An 18,888-nucleotide genomic window follows, 5' to 3' on the forward strand; every position below is an offset into this window, starting at 1 on the left:
TCGCGGACTGGGGAACCAGATGAGCCCTGGCCTCCAGGCACAGCGCTCGCAAACAACCTGCTTGGTCCTTGCTCTGGAAAAAAACAAAAAAAGCCCACTTTCCCGCGTCCTGCGCCAGCAGAAGGCTCCAAGGGCAGAACGACGACTCGGGATTAAAGCAGGGTCTACGAAGAGGGATGGCAGGCTGAGTTCTAAATGCCATTCTGACGCTGACTCGCGTTGCCCCTCGATGTTGCGGGTGGCTTCGACCTCATCCTACCCTCACCGAGCCTTCCTTGGATTACGTGCCCAGCCGGGGCGCCCTGACCCCAGGCGGCGATCCGGTGAGGTCCGAACCGCCTCTGGGTCCAGCGACTGCGGGGATGGATGTGGTGGCACCGAGAAGGCGAGGCGGTTCCCTCTCTTTGGCGAAGGGGGAAGCTCCTGGCTTGACTCCTCGTGGTCTATGGACTCCCGAGACCGTGACTAGGAGATCAGGGAGCCCAGCGCGGCCTGGGACGCAAGGCCAGCCGAGAGCCCTCGCGCCTGAGCTGCTAGAAGGAGGGCCGGCGAGGAGATTTATGGCCACAGCCGGCCCCCTGCGCACTGAGCGCGTCTCCGTCCTCTACCAGCCAAACAGTGGAGTGGAAGACCTGACCCGGGCCGGGGAAGAAGCCAGGGCCGGAGGCGGAGCCGAGAGGCACCCGGACCCGCCGGGGCCGACTTGGACCTTCAGCTCCAGCTCTGTCAGCCGTGCGCCTTGGTCCCGACGGCGTGCGGGGCTCTGGCGCCGCGTTCTTGGTCTTTCTGGAGGGTCGGGGTTGCTCTCGGCTGCGCTGGCCGAACCTTGGCTTAGCACCAAATCCTGGCTGGGCCAGTCCCAGCACGGGGATGGCGAGCTTGACTTTCCCCGGCGCGGCCTCTCCAGGTTTTAGCAGCGTCCGGGCCGGGAGCTCCCTGGTTGCGGGACCTGGGACCTGGACACTGGCGCTTAAAAGACCGGGCCAGAGCTTCACGAGCGAGCAGCAGAGGCCGGCGAATGCTAGGTACCTGCGCTGAGAGTCTGGCGGAGCGCGGGGACTTCGGGCTCCACCGGGAAAGGCGGCTCAGGGGAACGGGTGGAAATGGCTCAAGTGTCCATGCCTACTAAAGGGTGCGTTTTTTTTTGGGGGGGGGAAAGGGTAAGGGAAAATCGTGCCCATCGGCCAGCAACCCCAGGGTTCCAGGAAGCGCCGGGTTTGTCCCTGAATAGGGGGGCTGAGCCGGCCGGACAAAGGCGCAGCCAGGAAGAACTGGACTCAAGATTGTCCTGTCCTTTGGTTTTAAAACGAAGGGGAAGAATTTTGTCAGTCGGGCCGTTACGGAACCGAAACCGGCGACCTGGGAACATACAAAAGGCCTCGGCTCTGGACGCCCAGGCTGTCCACGGACAACAGCGCTGGCCTGGGCGGGTTCTCCGCGAACTGTGGTTTGAGGTTTCGAGGTCCTCCCTCCAGCCGATTTTCCACCCAGTCAGTACAAAACACACACACACACTCACACACACTCACTCTGCGTCAACACTTTTTGGCCGGGGCTCCCACCGGGTAGGCAGAAGTATGTGGGGGGAGGGGACGGAAGATGGCGGCTGGACTGCGCGGCTGTCACCCGCTCCCCTCTGGGCGCCCAGGCCTGGTTTTTACATTTCAGTGTGACCCGCCAGAGCAGTGAATACACCTCCCCAGAGCCCGAAGCCGGGTGAGGGATGCCCAGAGGCCCCTACGAGTGGCGAGGGTCTCTGAAGGAGCCCGGGCGGCGCCTATCACTCTGTTTGGGATCCGTCCTCCGCCCTAAGATGGCTCCCAGCCGCTGTTTACCCAGCGACTGCGGGGCCACCACGGCACGGGGCCGGTGAGGGGACAAAGATCAGAGCGACCGGCTCCTCGGCGTGGCCTGCTAGTGTCCCCACGCACGTAGCAGCTCGGAGAACCGGCGCGGCCAGGGTCTGTCCTGTCGTCCCGCCCTGCGGCCGGGAACCGGGAGCCACCGCCTCCGCGTCCCCAAGCCCTGCGCTCCGGGTGCGGGTGTGTGTGCAGGGAGGGCGGCACAAGGGGGTTGGGGCTCACAAAGGCCGGGGGAGGGGGGTCTCGCCTGCACCGAACTGCAGCCCTAATGAAATGCAGGCTCGGTTCGCCACGCCGACGCAGCGCACACTTGGAAATGCTAAACGCCATTGGCAAATCCAGGGCAAACAGGCAGAATTTTTATTAGCAACTAAATGATTTATGGCACACATACCCCGCCGTCACAATTACGGCGTCTTGGAGCATCCAGGGGTGAAAACATTAAACATTTATAAAAATAGGCTTTTGTTATTTTCCACCCTGCAAGCCCTTTGTATTCCCCACCCTAGCTTTCTCAAGATAGTTTTTTTTTTCCTTGAGCTATATTAAAATAAAGAAAAACATTCCAGATCTAGGGCGGGGATAACGGGGTGGGGGATCAGGGTCTGGCTCCAAATATTGAAGGGCAACGGGGCGGGGGAAGCGAAGGGGGCCCGGGCGTGGGAGGGTTTACTAGGAATCCACAAAGGCCTCTGGATAAGACTCGAGGACGCTCGGCGCCCACCGGGGCTGCGCCCCCACGCACAGCCCCTTCCCTTGCGGTGGCCTCCAGCAACCCATCGCAGCTCAACTGCGTCTATTTTTTTCTTTAGTCACCCCCTCCCCCAAGGCACACAGGCACAATACCTTTTTCTAACCCCCCTCTCCTCTCCGTCTTTGCTCCTGGCTGTCCCGGGCTGCCACGGGAGCCTCCCGCCGCCCCGGCCGCCACTGAGACTTGAGCGCCCTGCTGCAAGCATGGACACCGCTGCTAGTGCCCTTCGGATCCGGCTATTTTCGTTCCTTTCTTTCCTTCTCACTCCTCCCTCCTCCCCCAGCGGATCTCCAGCTTCCAAAAGAGGGCAGCCTAGAAACCAACGCAGGAGGCTTCTGCAAGGGCAACTTGAAACTGCCCTCAAGAGGCTGAACTTTTTTCCTCAAATTTATACTGGAATTAGACACCCCCAGTTCGCTCTCCAAGCCTACCCCCCTTTTTTTTCTAAAAGTGGATAAAAGAAAATAGAACGAATGGGCGCTAACTAGCTCATTTTTAACCCCTCCAGAAAAGTTGCCTTAAAAAATGGATTTAAAAAAATACAGCTATGCGAAAACGCTGAGTCCGCAGCGCAGGGCGAAAGAGCCGGCTCCTCTTGTTTTAATTAAAATCCAGTCACCGCGGTGGCTCTCCGAGGCAGGATCGGCAAGGATTTTTGCCCTTCCAAGCTTCCTTTTGAGAGTACGTAATGCCCAGCTGGGCATAGGTCCCTGCGGGGCTGCGAAGAGAAGGTGCGGGGGCCGCCAGGGCGGCCCCTTCGACTGCGTCCGCACTTCTTGCGCCCGCAGCCAAGTACGTTGCCGCAGGCAGCTCCCAGCGAGTCAACCCAGAAAGGATTTTGCTGAAAGCGCAAAATAAAAGTACGAAGTCTGTGGGATTTAGTCTTCCCTCCCCCTCCGGCCACCACGGCCAGCCAAGCACTTTTTGGGCTTGGCTGCTGCTTCCTCTGAGCTCAACAGATTTTTTCCCCGGGTCTCGTCCTCTCTGGAGGGGGCGCGGCGGATGGAAGGCGAGAGAGGCCCCCAGCCAAGAGGTTTTTAATATTACACTTTAATAGGTTTCAGAAGGCCCCGTGGAGAAATGCTAATAGGCTGAAATGTCAGAATCGAGAGGGAATCAGTTCGCGCTCAGCCGATCTAATCCTTTTTTCTGCTTTCTTTGGGGAGGAGGGAAGGGTGAGGTGCGCCCACGCCAAGAGAGGCTTTGGGGAGGAGCGCGCGGTGCAAAGCGCCGCAGCTCCGGTCGGGGCTGAGCGGGGGGCGCGCCCCGACCCGCGTTTCTATAGGAACCCCTTTTAGAAGATTAGAGACTCACCCGCTGCCCGCCGTCGCGGCCTCTCCAAAATATTAATCAGTAACCACCTGACACCGCATTTCAGGGAGGGACCTGCAGGCCGGGGCTAGAAAAACGGCCTTCTCGCCTGCCCATCCCACCCAACCGCGCTGCTGGGGGAAAGGGAATGAATCGCTGCTTTGTTTTGAAGGCGGGTTGAGGGGGGAGGAAAAAGCAGCCCTTGTCTGTTTTGGAGTCGCCACCGCGCGTTCTAGAAGGCGCGCCCCACGGGAGGTTGGGGGCCGGGGCCAGGCGCGGGGTGCAGCCCCCGGGGCCCCAGGCTCTTCTCGGCTCGCTCGGCTTGTCACCTTCTCCTGCGAGCAGGAAGCTGACAGGCAGCCTATTAAACCGCGCCTTGCAAAGCCCTGGATTGCGGCGACAACCATCTTCCTCTATTTTGATCACTCAGCCCAGACGCTGGGAGGGAGGGGAGGAAAAGGGAGGAGAAGGAGGAAGGGGGGGGGCTGAGCTGGTGGAGGGGGAGGGCTGCCTAGAAACGGCCCGGAAAAATTCTCACCACCAGTTTTGATCATTCAGCCCCGCCGAGGGGAGCCTGGAAACTGCTGGAGCCCCTTGGTCCGTAATTGGTTTTATAGGAATGGCTGAGGGCCAAGGTGTTTACATGAGCGGGATTGGCGGCGCGCGCGGCCAATGGGTGGCAGCTGGGGGCCGGCCTGGGGGGGAGGCGGGCACCCGGGAACAATGCGTGTTTCTTCGGCGGAGAGTGCTCCCCTCCCCCAGTCACCCCCTCCCCCCCGCTGGTTTTTTTTTTTTTTTTTTTAGATCCAACGAGAGGAACTTGAAAGGGGGGTTGTGTAATGTACCTTTTCCAATCCCGGGCTGTATATGGAGATTTGGGATTCTTTAAACCGGCGCTACCTGGATTTTATTAAAAAGCGGGGAGCTCGGCGGGAGGAAAGCTGGCTTTTCCGGGGGCTGCGGGAACCCGGCAGCGGGAGGGCGGAGGAGTTGGCGCGCCGAGCCCTCGGCCCGGGGAGCGGTTTTCTACCAAAAAAAGGAAAGGCGGGCAAAAAGTGTGAGGAGGCTGCGGGTGGCGAAGGGGAGCTGCGGCCGCGGGATGGCGGGCTGCAAGGGCGCCTAGCCGCGCCGGGAGCCGGGGCCGCCACCGGAGTCGCTGTCGCCGGAGCCCGGAGCCGGGAGCCCCGCCGCGCCAGGTACGCCGCCGGGTCGCCCGCCCGCCCCTGGCCAAGCGCGATGGTCTCCAAACTTCTCCAGCTGCCCCCCCAACCCGCCTCCCACTCGGGGTGCTCCGGGGGATCCCCGCAGCTTTCCAGCCCCCGAGAATGGAATGGGGACAAGGGCCGGCGAGGTGGGGGCGCCCTGGGAAGGGTGGGGGCGAGCCGCTGCGCCCGGAGCACCCACCTGAGCCCCCAGCCCCTCTACAACCTGCCCAGCTGGGCCGAGGGGCGTCGGTTCTCTTCTCGGTTCCCGGCAGGCGGCGGGGGAGCCAGGGACGCCTAAACGCTTTCGATTATAGGCTGTTTTTAATTAAAAGCCGGAATTCAGCCATTTTAACTGCATTTAAAAGGGAGAAAAAAGTAGGGAGAACGCAGCGGAGCCCGCAGATGGCTGAGCCAGCTTCTCTACCAGAGCGAGGGTTTTCCAGGGGGCTTCAGCCCGACTTCTCCAAAGTGGGGCGCCGGGGCATGCCCTGAAGCTCTGGCTTTTAGAAAAGCTACACAAAGAACATTTTTTAAAAAATCACGGAAAGCTCATCGCCTTCTTAAGACATGTATCCTCGGATGTGGCGATCTTAGATTTTTCCAAAGTAAACGCGGATCTGGTAACCAGAGATTGATGGGAAGGAGGGAGAGAGGGAGGAGGAGGTGGTTGTAACCAAAACCGGGTTAAAATGAGCACCTTTAACAAAGTTGTGGAGGGAGGCTGGAAAAGGAGGCCGGGGGGTTGGCGGTCGAGGGGTCTGCACCGCGCTCGCTGCGCGGGACGCAGGGCGGGCACCTGGGAGCCGGTGGCTTTGGCGTGATCTGCGGCTCTAGGAGCGCTCCGGCCTCCGGAATCAGGAATACAAGCTCCTGTAGTCAGACGGAGAGCGAGGGCAGGGCTGGCTCCAAGACCCTCTCCCGCCCCCACGGGAATCGGCCAACACAAATCTTTTAAACAAACAGCTTTAAACTGGAACTACAGGGGGATTTTCCCAGTGCTGGGGGAGGCGCCCTTCGGTCGGCCCGCGCGGTTCGAGGATTTTCTTTGTAGGTTATTTTGGGGTTGGGGGAAGCTAGGGTAGGAGCGAGACCCTTGAGCCCCTTCTTTCCCTTCTGACGCCCCTCAAATACCCGCGCCAGGCTACGTCTCAGGCCGTAGGATTCCCAGGCCAGGGCGTTGGAAAATGAAACCAAAGCTTGTTGGGAAGGATTCGTTTCAGTCCTCGGGCGAGAATGCCACGTCTCGGGTCCTCGGCTCGGACTCCGATTCAGCGACTCACAGTGGCCCGAGGGAGGGGGGCGGCGAGTCTCTTTAAAAATAGTAAAGCCGCTTTGCACCCTTTCTCACGAAAAAACCATGAGTTGGGCGGCTCGGGACGACCTCAGGGAAACCAAACTCAGGCGAGGGCCCCTAAAGATTAAATATTAAACTTTCCGGGTCAGATAGTGACAGTGTTTAGAGAGACATTGCGAACTGCTCTTGGAAAGGTTTCACGGTTTGAAACCCTGGAGCATGTGACGCCCAGGAATCAAACACACTTCGAAGGTTTGTATTTGCGCCGTCCGGGCGCGGCCGAGGGGCCTTGCTCAGTGCGGGAGGGCCCGTGAGCCGCCCAGGCAGAGTCCGGGCTGGGGCGCAGCGGGCTACCCGTCACTTTCCGAGCCCCGGCCGCGGCGCCGGAAGCCACCGGAGGAAAGAAAATGGATTTTTACTTTTTATGGAAAATGGGCTATTCCCGATTTCGTTCTGGCCACCACATCGGCAGCCCCTGACACCGAACGGCGAGACGACTTTCTGAAACTTGTTTTTTTCTTCCCCTTTTCCCTTTTCTCCCCTGTTTATTCCGCGGCCTTTCTCCTCTCCCCGCCAAGACGCCGTGTGCGCCGCCTCGCTCAGCTCTGCCTGGTCGCCGGGAGGGGCCCCACCTCCGGCCGCCTGTGCGTCCTGGGCCGCGGGCCCGCCGCCGCCATGCACGCCGCGGAGCCCCCGCTACCCGAGGACTCTGGGACTACGCTGAGGCCGAACTTTTAGGTCCCGCTGAACGAGGCCAGCGGGCCGGGTGGGGGGCTGGCCGCGGCACTCCCGCGGAGGATGGATGGCCGAGACTTTGGGCCTCCGCGGTCCGTGCACGGCCCCCCGCCGCCGCTGCTGTCCGGCCTGGCGATGGACAGCCACCGCGTGGGTGCGGCCACGGCCGGACGCCTGCCCGCTTCGGGCTTGCAGGGCCCGCTGCCGCCTGGGAAGTACATGGCCGGCCTCAACCTCCACCCGCACCCTGGTAAGTACTCTGCGCCGTGTCAGCCCCCGCTCCCCCCCCCAGATCCAAGGAGGGAGGCCCCGGAAATACATCTGGGTTTGTTCCCCAGCGTTCGCGACGGTGGCGCGGCGCCTCCCTCTCGGCCTGTCCACGGGGGTGCGAGCAGTCTCGGCTCTCGGGGCGGGGAGACCCCTGGGCCCAGGGCAGAGGCCGATCGGGTGGCGCCCGCGGACAGGGGCGCGCTGCTCCGCTGCCTCCCCGGGCGCGCGGTTTCTCACCAGTCTGCGGAAATTGGAGCCATCTGGGGCGAATGCAACCCCCGAGCCCCTGCGGCTGACGCTGGGCTGGAGTTTTCAAAATCTGGGCGAGAAACCAGTCCTACATTCTTTGAGACATTCACTCCCGGAGCTCGAATCTATTCTTGATAAACGGCTTTGCCAGCGCGGGTGGGCCCCAGTTCCATTCCTAGCTTCTCCACTAATTCCTAGCTTCTCCATTCGAGCGGTGCGGGGTCTCCAGCCAGCCCCGAATGCCTGGGGGTGTGGGGAGGACGGAAACCCCAGTCCTGGGACCTTGGTCTCCGGCGGCGGGCGTCGGCCCTCGGGAGCCCCTCGCCCTCTGGGAGAACAGCGTTCCCGGAACCCACATCCTGGTAGGAGAGCAGCGACCCCGGCCCCTGGGGCCCTTTGTACTCTGGAGGGAAGGGGAGCGCGACGGAGACGCAGAAACTGGGCCCCCGCCGCCCCGAAGCTGGGGGATGGAAGCGGCGCGAGAGCGGAGCAGCCGGGCTCGAGCGGCGTTGGGTAAACCTTGCGCCTGACATCCAACCGCGGGAGGAGTTGGAGAAGGCCCAGCGGCCTTCGCCATTTCTCGAGAGGGGCTGCCCAGGTTCGGTGGGGACAGCGACGGGGAGGCAGAAGCTTGTCCCGGCGAGCCGCGGCCGCTTCAGTCGGGCGCCGTGGGAAGGGAGTCGCGGGGCCCTCCACACTTGCCTCCCGCCGCTGCACGAGATCTGGTCCCTCCTCCCGGGCTGCCTCCAGTTTGTGCCTGGCGTCTCACGCCTCGACTTTTGGAAAACCCACCTCTCCCGCTCCGAAGTAGTCTAGGGCTCTTGTGATTTCTCGGGGAGCCCCCGTGCTCTCCTAGGCCTTGGGGTCTTGGAGGGGACACCTCTGGCCGTTGCGCCGCCTTGGCCCTGTCCCACCGACCCTGCCCACTTTGCCGCGCTCGCCGTTTTTGTCTCTCTTTGGTTTTCCTCCTGGAACTTTTCAGGAACCAGAGTCCCGGGACTCAGCGAGACAAAGAGCCTTTGTGAGGCGCTGGGCGGGGGAGGGGCCGCGCGGGGGCTGCGAGCGCAGAGATCCCCCGTCGGCGGGGGTGCGAGGACCAGGGCGCGCGTCTCCCCCTGGGGGCTGCATTCCGCCCCGGGGGGCCGCGAGGACGGCGTAAGAAGAGCGCTGGAGACCCTAGAGGAAGGGTTGTGGGAGGCCCCGGGGTACAAAGGGCCCCTTGGGACGTCCCCTTTTGTACGCCCCCAGAGGCCGCGGTAATTTTTGTTTGCGTGTCTTTTGAGCTCATCGGGTCTCGTTCCAGCCCGCGGTGGTGGGCAGGGGGTCAGCGTCCTGGGAATCGGTCCTGGGGTCTCCCTGGCTGGTAGGGCCTTCGCTCGCTGTCTGAGAGTCAGCGAGGGGCCCCGCGGACTCCCGGTCTCAGATCGGAGTCTGGCGGGCAGAGGCCAAGTGCCCTAATCCGAAGCAGTGAAAACAAGTCACTACTCCTGGGGCGCCTGGGCGTGCGCGCACCGTGCCAGAGCTGCGCCTGACCTAACCGCAGCAGTCAGACCGCCCAACGCCCATTAGGTAGATGAGGAGGTTGAGGCGGGAAACGGGGAAGCGACTTGACCGGAGGCCGGCAGGACGAGGAAGTACAGCCGGAGTTGGCCGCAGAGGCCTGCCTTGGCGCCTCCCGCTCCCGCGTTAGGAGCTGCCTAACTGCGTACTCGGCGGCTGAGGTCATGGAGGAAATAGCAGGCGGGCTCGGGAAACGCTGCAGGGGAAAAGCCACCGAAGCCGCCCTTCGGCCCTGTGCTGCACCGGGAGGGAAGGGTGGGGGGCTGGCGCTGCCCCGACCTTGAGTGGTCTCACAGAGACCTCAACCCCAGGCCAACGCCCAGCTAACTGAGCCCTGTGCTAACTAATCCCATTAGCCAGGAGGTGGGGAGCTGCTCCCCATTCACAGCTTGGGTGGGGCTGGATTACAAATCTCTCAACCCAGCACTCCTCCCCCGCTTTTTTATGGGGTGCAGGTGCTAAAATTTCTCTTTCAACGGCCTCGCCTTCTTGGCTGTCAGCTTCTTGGGTCTGGCCAGCGTTATCAACCCCATCTTTGTTTATTTTTGTACTGGGAAGCCCGGAGAGGCTGAGCCATTTGCCCCGGGTCACACAGTGAGGGAATGAGGGGCCATCCCTGTTACCTCTGGACTCCAGCGTGGGCGGGGTCCTGGTTGATCCACTGAACCCTCCTCGGCAGAGGGAGCTGCCCTGGGAGAGCTCAGGGTGGGAGGGACCCTGGCTGGGGGAATGCTGGGACCCTATCCAGAGAGCTATTGACAGGAGGGTTGCTGTGGGGAGGGTCTGCAGGAGAAGCTGCCTTCTGCATCATGGTTCTAGGCGGATGAGTTCGGCTCTTTCCTTTGAAGAAGAGGAGGTGAAGTCCAGAATAAATGGGGTTTGGGAGAAAGGGTGGTGGTTTAGCTTTCCCATAACCTTGAGTATAGATATATATGTGAGCCCTAAATGTTCACAGCCACTGGTGAAGCATACAAGTAAATGACAAGCAACTGGAATTGGAAAGCTTGCCTTTCTGCTTTGGAGTTGGGAGGCCAGGACCCAGCCCTCCTCAGTTGCAATTAAAGAGCTATTAGCAGGATTTTGTACTTGGATGTTGATTCTACCTGCCCCCCAATCCTGGAGGATACGTGAATGAGGGGTGGGAACCAAGGATCAGGATGGGAGCCTTGCACTTTGGATTGGCCGGTGGACACTGGGGGTCACAGCCTTCTCAGGGTTCATCATCTGTATCTGTGGAATTCAGCCAGTCAGCCTACTGGGATTGATTTAAAACGATTAATCAGTGGGCTGGCTGGTGGAGTGATGTGATCCCAAAGATAAGGGAGATTTGCTGGGTGCTTCTTCCTCTGGTCAGAGGCACAGGGAGGCCTGGGGGAGGTTCTGGAATCTGGAAGGGCCTCCAGGCCCCCTGGCTCTACCCGCCAGCACTTTCTCTCCTGGCTTGTTCATTTACTCAGCAAATGATTTCCAAGTGCCTCCTGCACGCCAGGCGCTGCTCTGGGCATGGGGATCCAGCAGTGACCAAACAGACAAAAATCTTTGCTTTTATTGGAGGTCCCATCCTAGTATGGGGGCCAGGCAATAAACACGCAAATCAGGGAACGAAATCATTTTAAGTAGAGATGCAGGCTTTGATGGACAGAGAATGCTGAGGGTCTGTTTTGGCCTGAGTGGTGAGGGGCTGTGAGTCTGAGAATGGCTGGGGGTGGGGGGAGCTGGGACGGGCAAGGAAGGTGGTAGGAGGAGGGTGGGACCTGTAATGAGGTCTTGGAATTTGAAACAGGACTGAAAAAGCAGTGGAAGGAGTGACTCAAATTGAGGGACATTTTACAGAACTGGTCTGGACTCTTAAAAAATGTCAGTGGCATGCAAGGCAAAGGAAGGCCAAGAACTGTTCCTGATTAAAAGAGACTTAAAAAAAATTGTGACAGCTGAAGGCCATGTATGGCCCTCGATGGGATCTTGGAGCAGGGAAGAAATTGCTCTAAAGGACATCATTGGGGCAATTGGCGAAATTGGAATATGGACTGTAGATTAGCTGATAGTATAAAGTCAATATTGTTTCATGAAGTTGATAACTGTGTTGTGTTTATGTAAGAGAATGCCCTTGCTTTTAGGAAGGAAGAACACTAAAATGTTTAGGGGCAGGGGACGTGATGGCTACAACTTACTGGGGAATGGTTCAGGAAGAGAAAAAAACAGTGTAATTTATGTACTATATGGGAAATAATGATACACCTAATGACATCAAGTAGTACACGGGGTGAGAAAGCAGTTCACAATTGCGGGACCGGGGAAAGGTCATATGGCAGTTTGTTGCACTATTTCATACTTTTCCCTGAGTTTGAAATTATTTCAAAATAAGCATTTGAGGAACATGAGTGTAGATTTCTGGCTGGAGACTGTTTGGTAGATGGGGACAGAAGCAGGTTACCAGTCAGTTGCAAAGAGGCTTTAGGGAGGTGAATAGTGACCAGGGATGGAGCCTGGAGGTGACCAGGGTTTGGTGCCTTGTGGAGGTTGGGCTGCTAAGAGATGTGGACAGGCAGTGAATGGGGACAACGCCTGGATTTTTGGAAAGTGCTACTTTTGGAGGAATGGGGAGGACCAGATTTGGGGAGAGGTTGTGATTGGGCATTCTTGATCTGGATGTGGCCAGCTTGGGACGCTCTTAACTTCCTGTGTGGACCCATCTGCAGTCTGACATAACTCCTACCTGGTCATGTGTGGCCCGGTCTTCCACCCAGTGGTACCCCTGTCCTTTACTTCCCAGCCCAGATTTTGAGGGGACCAATGGGAGCTGCTGTCAGGATAGGGTTTGGGCCTCCCTAGGGGCTGCTGGGAGTTCTGGTGAGCAGTCAGTCTTGGCCCCCCAGGCTTGGGTCTTTACCAGACAAGCAACCCACAGAGGCCTGGCATCTGACTTTGGAGGAAGTCAGGGCTATTACTGTGTTTCCTTGAAAATAAGACCGAGCCGGACCATCAGCTATAATGTGTCTTTTGGAGCAAAAATTAATATAAGACCCAGTCTTATTTTAATATAAGAGTGGGTAGAGTGGGTATGATATAACATAATATAATATAATGCTGGGTATAATATAATATGATATGATACCTGGTCTTATATTAATTTTTGCTCCAAAAGACGCATTAGAGCTGATGGTCCAGCTAGGTCTTATTTTCGGAGAAACACGGTAGGTGGGAACCACCAAAGTTCCTCGCCACCTCTGCAGGACATGAATGCACCCACTACCTGCATCTGAGGTTCCTTTATGAGCTGATGAAAGTGATGGACCCTCAGCCTGGAACCAAAAGCTCTCTTTACACACTCACTACCAGTTTTATACATTCTGGGCTTTCATGAGTCAGCCAAGGTTCCCATCCTGCCTTCAGGCTCCAGATAAAGAACTCCTGCGTCAGATGGGGCAGGATGGCCTGGAGGCTAAGGTCAGAATGCTGGGGTTTAGATCTTGCTCTTCTGTTTACTGGCTATGTGGTGATTCTGTAAGCCTTGATTTTCTCATCTATCAGATGGATCCATTAGTGGTACTGAGTTCATTTGGTTGTTGTGAAGTTTGAATGAGCAAGTACAAGCCCAGTGCCTAACACAGTTACAGCCTTCTGCAAAAGTTACAGCAAAGGTGATTGCTGTCATTACAATGACCATTAACTCCTTGCTTGTGTATCCCTTGCCTTAGTCCAGACCTTGCACAGGGACTTTGGAATTGGATGGTCCATGGGTTCTTTAGACTCCAGGGCCCCAATCTGAACTTGTCATTTTTATTTTATATTTCTCCTTTTTATGGTGTTATGTACGTACATTCTGGCGAGTATGTAGTAGTGTTTGATTGTGTGTGCATTTTAAATGTTTTTCCTAATTTAATTTTTGTAAATTTTATTGAGGATACTTTGCATGCCATAAAATCTACCCATTGAAAGTGTACAGTTCTGCTTTATCCTTAATATAAACTTTAGAATAAAAGTCACACGTCATTTAAGAAGTCAAGTAGCATTGGAAAGGATCTAAAGAAAATCAGCAATTGCCTGCCTCATGTCTTCTCATTCCTGATTCCCACTTTTAAGTCTTTTGGCATTTTTATCCATATTTCTAAGTAATAATTTGCTTCAATTGCTAGTTATATTTCAGTTTTTGAGATTTTTCTATTGACTTTCGTGGAAGGTGAGTATTTTGCAGACTGCCTGAATCTGATTCCTGACTCTCCTGTCTGTTTATTAGTGGGCAAGGGGACTGTGGGCAAGTTTCTTTACCTCTTGTACCTTGGTTTTCTCATCTGTAAAATGGGGGATAATAAAAACACCTGCTTCCTGAGATTATTGTGAAGATTTAAGAGTTAAGACATGTAAAGCATTTAGAGTAGTATGAAATATAATAAACACTTAGTAAATGTTTATTGTTATTATATCACCCCCCCCCCAATATTTACTTCTATCATCATCCCTATATATGTGAAATACAGTTTTGTTTAAACTAGTTTTATTATTATGGCTTTGGCTTTGTGAATATATACATTTGAACCATGCGGTATACTAGAGTTTATTTCTTTATTTCCTGGAGTTATTAATTGCCTCTTCCCCCCATTTGCTGGGATTTCTTAGAATCTCTGTCTTCCAGTCTCTTGGTCAAATCTATTGGATGAGCTGCCTGTTTCTTTTCTTGGAGAGTTCCTTGCTGGAATTTTACGTCTTCCTGTTCTAGTCTGTTTTGCCTGGTGCTTGGGCCTGTGGTGGGGCGGTAATCCTTCAAACTCCCTTTGCCTCTGTTGTGTTAGATCTCCTGTTTCCTGATTCCCATGCCTTCCTTTTTCCTGCTTTACATTTTTTTTTTATATAAAGATTTTATTGGGGAAGGGGAATAGGACTTTATTGGGGAACAGTGTGTACTTCCAGGACTTTTTTTTTTCTTCCCCAAGTCAAGTTGTTGTCCTTTCAATCTTAGTTGTGGAGGGTGCAGCTCAGCTCCATGTCCAGTTACCGTTGTTAGTTGCTAGTTGCAGGGGGCGCAGCCCACCATCCCTTGCCGGAGTCGAGCCGGCAACCTTGTGGTTGAGAGGACTCGCTCCAACCAACTGAGCCATCCAGGAGCTCGGCAGCTCAGCTCAAGGTGCCGTGTTCAATCTTAGTTGCAAGGGGCGCTGCCCACCCTCCCTTGTGGGACTTGAGGAATTGAACTGGTAACCTTGTGGTTGAGAGCCCACTGGCCCATGTGGGAATCAAACAGGCAGCCTTCGGAGTTAGGAGCATGGAGCTCTAACTGCCTGAGCCACCAGGCCGGCCCCCTGCTTTACTTTTTTGTTTTGGTGGAGCACATCTTGCAGTAGCTTTCTGTGAAAGTATATGGAAGACAATGTCTTTCAGGCCTATTTCAGCATGCCTGAAATGCCTTTCTACTACCTTCACACTTCACTGGCATTTTGGAAATAATTTCCCTTAGTGTTTTGAAAGAATTGCAACATAACCTTCTATATTCCAGTGTAACTTTTGAGGAGTGTGATACTACCGTGTTTTCCCAAAAAAAAAGACCTAGCCGGACCATCAGCTTTAATGTGTTTTTTGGAGCAAAAATTAATATAAGACCTGGTATTATATTATACTATACCCAGTCTTATATTAAAATAAGACCGGGTCTTATATTAATTTTTGCTCCAAAAGATGCATTAGATCTGATGGTTCAGCTAAGTCTTATTTTCAGGGAAACACGGTCTTTTGATTCTTGATCCTTGTATGTGAACTTCTTTCCCCTTTTCCAAATGCTTAAGATTTGTTGGAACCATGTCATAATTAAGATCATGGGCTCTCAAATTCATATACGTTATTTTCCACACACTCGCTGGATGGCCTTGGACACATTACCTGACCCTTTGTGCTTCTGTTTTCTCTTTTGTAAAATGAGTAATAGGGCTTACCTTTTATGGTTTGTATGAGGACTAAATGAAATTATGTACATAAATTCCTGGAACATTGCTTGGCACAAAGTAAACCTCATCAATGTTATTACTGTTGTTATTCTTTTATCTTTGGCATTCTGAAATTTCATGTTGACGTGCCTCATTCTGGGTCCTTCTGCCTTTGCTGTTTGGGTGCTCCATAAGCCAGATCAATTTGGAAAGAAAGCCTCCAGTCTGAATTTTTTTGAATGACTATGAATTTTACTAGTGTTTTATAATTTTCTTCCCACCTTTTTTGCTGTTCTCTCTAGTACTCCTATTAGATATTGGCTCTCCTGGACTGCTCTTCTTTTCTTAAACTTTCTTTGCTATTTTCTATCTCTTTGTTTTTTCTGCTTTCTAGGATATGTTCTCAACTGTGTCTTCTTCTGACCTTTCAGGTTGATTTTTAATTAGGCTGTCGTCATATATTAAACTTCTAGGAGCTCATATAATCTGGCTGCTCCTCTTTTTTAATAGCATCCTGTTCTTGTTTCATGGACACATTTTTCATTACTGAGGGGATTAATTGTATTTTTTTTTCTTTCTGGAGTTTTCTTCTGTCATACATTGTCTCTGTTCCGCTGGGTCTTTTTCTTCTTGTCTTTCATGTTGGAGACTCGGTGATTGACTCCCTGGTGTCTCTTGTTATTTAAGAGGCACTAACAAGCTGACTGGACTCAGATCCAGGGATGGGACTTGTTAGCAATCTGGAATTCCTGAATGTGTCTGTCAGTCTTTCCTTTCTGATTTTGTCAGTCTCCCAGGCAGGAATCCCGTGCAGGAAGTTTAAACCTGGCTGCTCCTCTTCCAAGAGCCGAGTGTACCTTTTGAAGATGAGGATTTTCGCTGAGACCTCATTTTCGTTTTGGTTCCACCCTAGTCCTGAGAATCCAGCACCAGTCCTGCTTATTTCCCTAGTAAACAAGGAGGCTCCTGGGAGTGGGGGAGTTCTCAGTTCTTCCTTTGCTCCTCTCTGCACCTTGGTCTTTAGTGCTGCGAGGTCTGTGGTGTTAGATTCCGTTTCTTGATGGCTCCCGTTTCCAAGCTTAGGCGTCAGTTTCCCCACTCCCCATCCTGCCAACCTCTTGTACCTGTTTTCCCGTTTCCAAATGTTGTGGAAGTAGTCTCCCATTCATTCCTCTCTTGTGTTCTCTCCTTTTTAAACACCATTCCTGTCATTTTCATGAGGTTCTGGCATTTGGGAAGGGATTTGTCTTGATAGAACTCTGTGCCACCTCTCCTAGGATCAGCCCGCTCTCCTTCCCTTGGCCCACGTGCCTGGGAGACCTGACTCCTGTCACTGTCCTCCCCACTCACCTCGGGAGAAGCAGGAGTGCCTAAGGCCTTCCCTCTGTCCCTACCGCTTCTTCCTCCAGGCCCAGGTCTCTGTTAGGGGGAATAAAAATCAATGGGGAAATCCTCTGTAATTGCTTTAGAATTGAGAGACTGTCTGGAGCCCTGGGGCGAGACTGGGGTGGAAGCATTTGCATATCTTTGTCAGGACTACGGCCTTGACCGCCCTGGGCCTGGGTGGCCTTGGGATTTGAGCACCTACTTTGTGGGTTGGGCATCTGGTTGGGGCAAGTCAAAGTTCCAGCCCACCGCAGGCCCAAATTCCAGGATAGGGAGGGATGGAGTTTAACCCAGATTGCCCTTTTGTGGGGAGGCGCTGGGTGCTGTGGGATGCTAAAAGATGCCTGCTGGGATCTGACCCCTTGGGTGAGGGGGTTCAGCTGGAGGGGAGGGAGCACCGAGTGAGGGAGCTGCAGGAACAAAGCCCTGTATCTGGGCAGGATGGGGTGGGGAGGCTGGGCCAGTCCCCGGGCCCCACTGGACCCCTGCCCTCCTGACCAGGTGGGGCAGGAGCTGGTGGATCTGTCTGGCTCAGTGGCTCAGTGGCTCCTGAGCATCTGTTTGGCTTAGAGGAACCTTTGCAGTTCAAAGCGCTCAGCCACTTCTGCTGCACTGATGGGAGCTTGGGGACGGTGGCAGTGGCCATCGGTCCTGTGACCTAGCCACAGCAGAAAGATTATGCAGGGTAAGCCCCCTGTCCGCTACCCCTGCTGGGCTTGTCTGTCACGTGGCACCTTCCTCCAGGACAGTGGATTGCCACGAAGCAGAGGACAGGCGTGACCCATCACAGCTTTTTTCTTTTCTTGCCGCTTTCATTTTACTTTCGAGGAAAGTAAGGCACTGAGAGGTTGTTTCCTCCCCAAGGTCACACAGCGGGGATGTAAAGGATCTAGGAGCACAGCCTGAACTGTGCAAGAAAGTCAGGGGCCAGGGAGAGGAGGCATATTGATAGGAATTTTTCTTTCTCTTTCCTTTTTCCTTTCTTGGCTCACTTTATTTACTAGCTGTGGTTTTTGCAAATTTTGTCAATGTGAGTTTTCCATGAAAATTACTCTAAATGTAATGTTTACCGTGCTTATATTTAGATTGCCCCTCCCCTATCCATTGATCTCTTTTTAAAGGATATTTTTTACTGGGATTTAAGATTCACAGAGAAATGAGCACAGATCATAAATGTATACAGCTCCATTATTTTTTTTTACAAACTGAACCCTCCGGTGTAACCATCAACCAGATTAACAAAGAAACCCAGACGCACCATTCCATCACTGCCCCTTCCCCACGTGACCTCTATCTTGACCTGTTTGTACACATCATATTGATGGAAGCACATGGTGTGTTCTCCTTTGTGTGAGGTCCTGAGATTTATCATGTTGTATTTTGTGTGGTTGTAAATCTACTTGCTGAAGGTGTGCTATTGTATGATAATATTGCAATTTGTTTATCCAGCTGTTGATGGACATTTGGTTTGTTTTCCAAGTTAGGCCATTGTTGGTGGAAAGATTCTTGAAGTCCGACTTGCTATGTGCATTTCTACACTTACTTGTGAGGGCATGGCTGGGTCAGAAAGATTGGCAGGTTCTGCCAAACTCTTTGAGAGTGGTTGTGCTAATTTACGCTCCCGCTGGTTGTGTATTAGTATTGTCTATCTCTCCTGTTTTCATTTTAACCCTTCTGGTGGGTGTGTAGTAGTTTTAATGTACATTTCCTCCATGGTGTAAGAGGCTGAGTACCTTGTCATGAGTTTATTGGGCATTTGGACATTTTTATTCGTGATCCTCCTGTCAAGTCTTTCACTCGTCTTTACATTGAGTTGTCTGTCTTTGTCTTATTGATTTGCAGAAGCTCTTTATATATTCTGGATGCAAGCCCTTCACTGGTGACATACTCATACTATACAGGTCTTTCTCCACGCGGTGGTTCATCTTTCTCCTAATGGTGTCGTGTGATGATGGATAGAAGCTCCTAGTTTTAATGTAATCCAGTATGTCAGTCTTAGCTTTATGGCTACTGCTTTTTACATGGTCTTTGAGAAACTGTTGCCTGCCATCATCCAGGGTTTTCTTCTAGACGCTTTCTTATTTTGCCTTTCACATGGAGATCTGCAATCCACCTGGAATTGATTTTTATGTGTGGTGTGAAGTAGGGGGTCAACATTCATGGCTTTTCCCATATGGAGATCCAAGCTGACCAGATCCAAGCGTAGATTACAAAACCATCCTTTCTCCACCATGTGCACCTGTGGGACTGTTTCTGGACGGTCCCGTTCAATAGGTCTGTTCATGGAATTTGTGCTTATGCCCACCAGCTTCATTATTGTACGTGTAGATTTCCCCCCCCTTTCTTC

At 54.0% G+C, this 18,888-nt stretch overlaps 1 protein-coding gene and 1 long non-coding RNA gene across 8 annotated transcripts in view; one reads left to right on the forward strand and one right to left on the reverse strand.

The window, feature by feature from the left end:
• Positions 1-2,199: 2,199 nt before the first annotated feature.
• LOC141567323 (uncharacterized) lies at positions 2,200-4,672 on the reverse strand. The gene is made up of 2 exons (XR_012489925.1): positions 3,931-4,672; positions 2,200-3,457 (listed from the first exon to the last, which is right to left on the reverse strand). It is a non-coding gene; the product is annotated as an uncharacterized LOC141567323 (long non-coding RNA).
• A 116-nt stretch (positions 4,673-4,788) lies between these two features.
• The window catches only part of TNRC18 (trinucleotide repeat containing 18), a 75,614-nt gene continuing 61,514 nt past the window's right edge, over positions 4,789-18,888 (forward strand). For 2 of the 7 annotated variants that reach the window (XM_019753620.2, XM_074313972.1), the window contains exons 1-2: positions 4,789-5,123; positions 7,005-7,411. In XM_019753620.2, coding sequence (XP_019609179.2) covers positions 7,225-7,411 — 187 coding nt within the window. In that variant the 5' untranslated portion in view covers positions 4,789-5,123; positions 7,005-7,224. Of the gene's footprint in view, positions 5,124-5,614; positions 6,180-6,231; positions 6,679-7,004; positions 7,412-7,464; positions 8,194-18,888 lie in introns of those variants that run through there. The other 5 variants (XM_074313971.1, XM_074313968.1, XM_074313969.1 and 2 more) reach the window with 4 other exon arrangements.

This window comes from Rhinolophus sinicus, linkage group LG10, assembly GCF_036562045.2.
Source record: "Rhinolophus sinicus isolate RSC01 linkage group LG10, ASM3656204v1, whole genome shotgun sequence".
Taxonomy (NCBI): domain Eukaryota; kingdom Metazoa; phylum Chordata; class Mammalia; order Chiroptera; family Rhinolophidae; genus Rhinolophus; species Rhinolophus sinicus.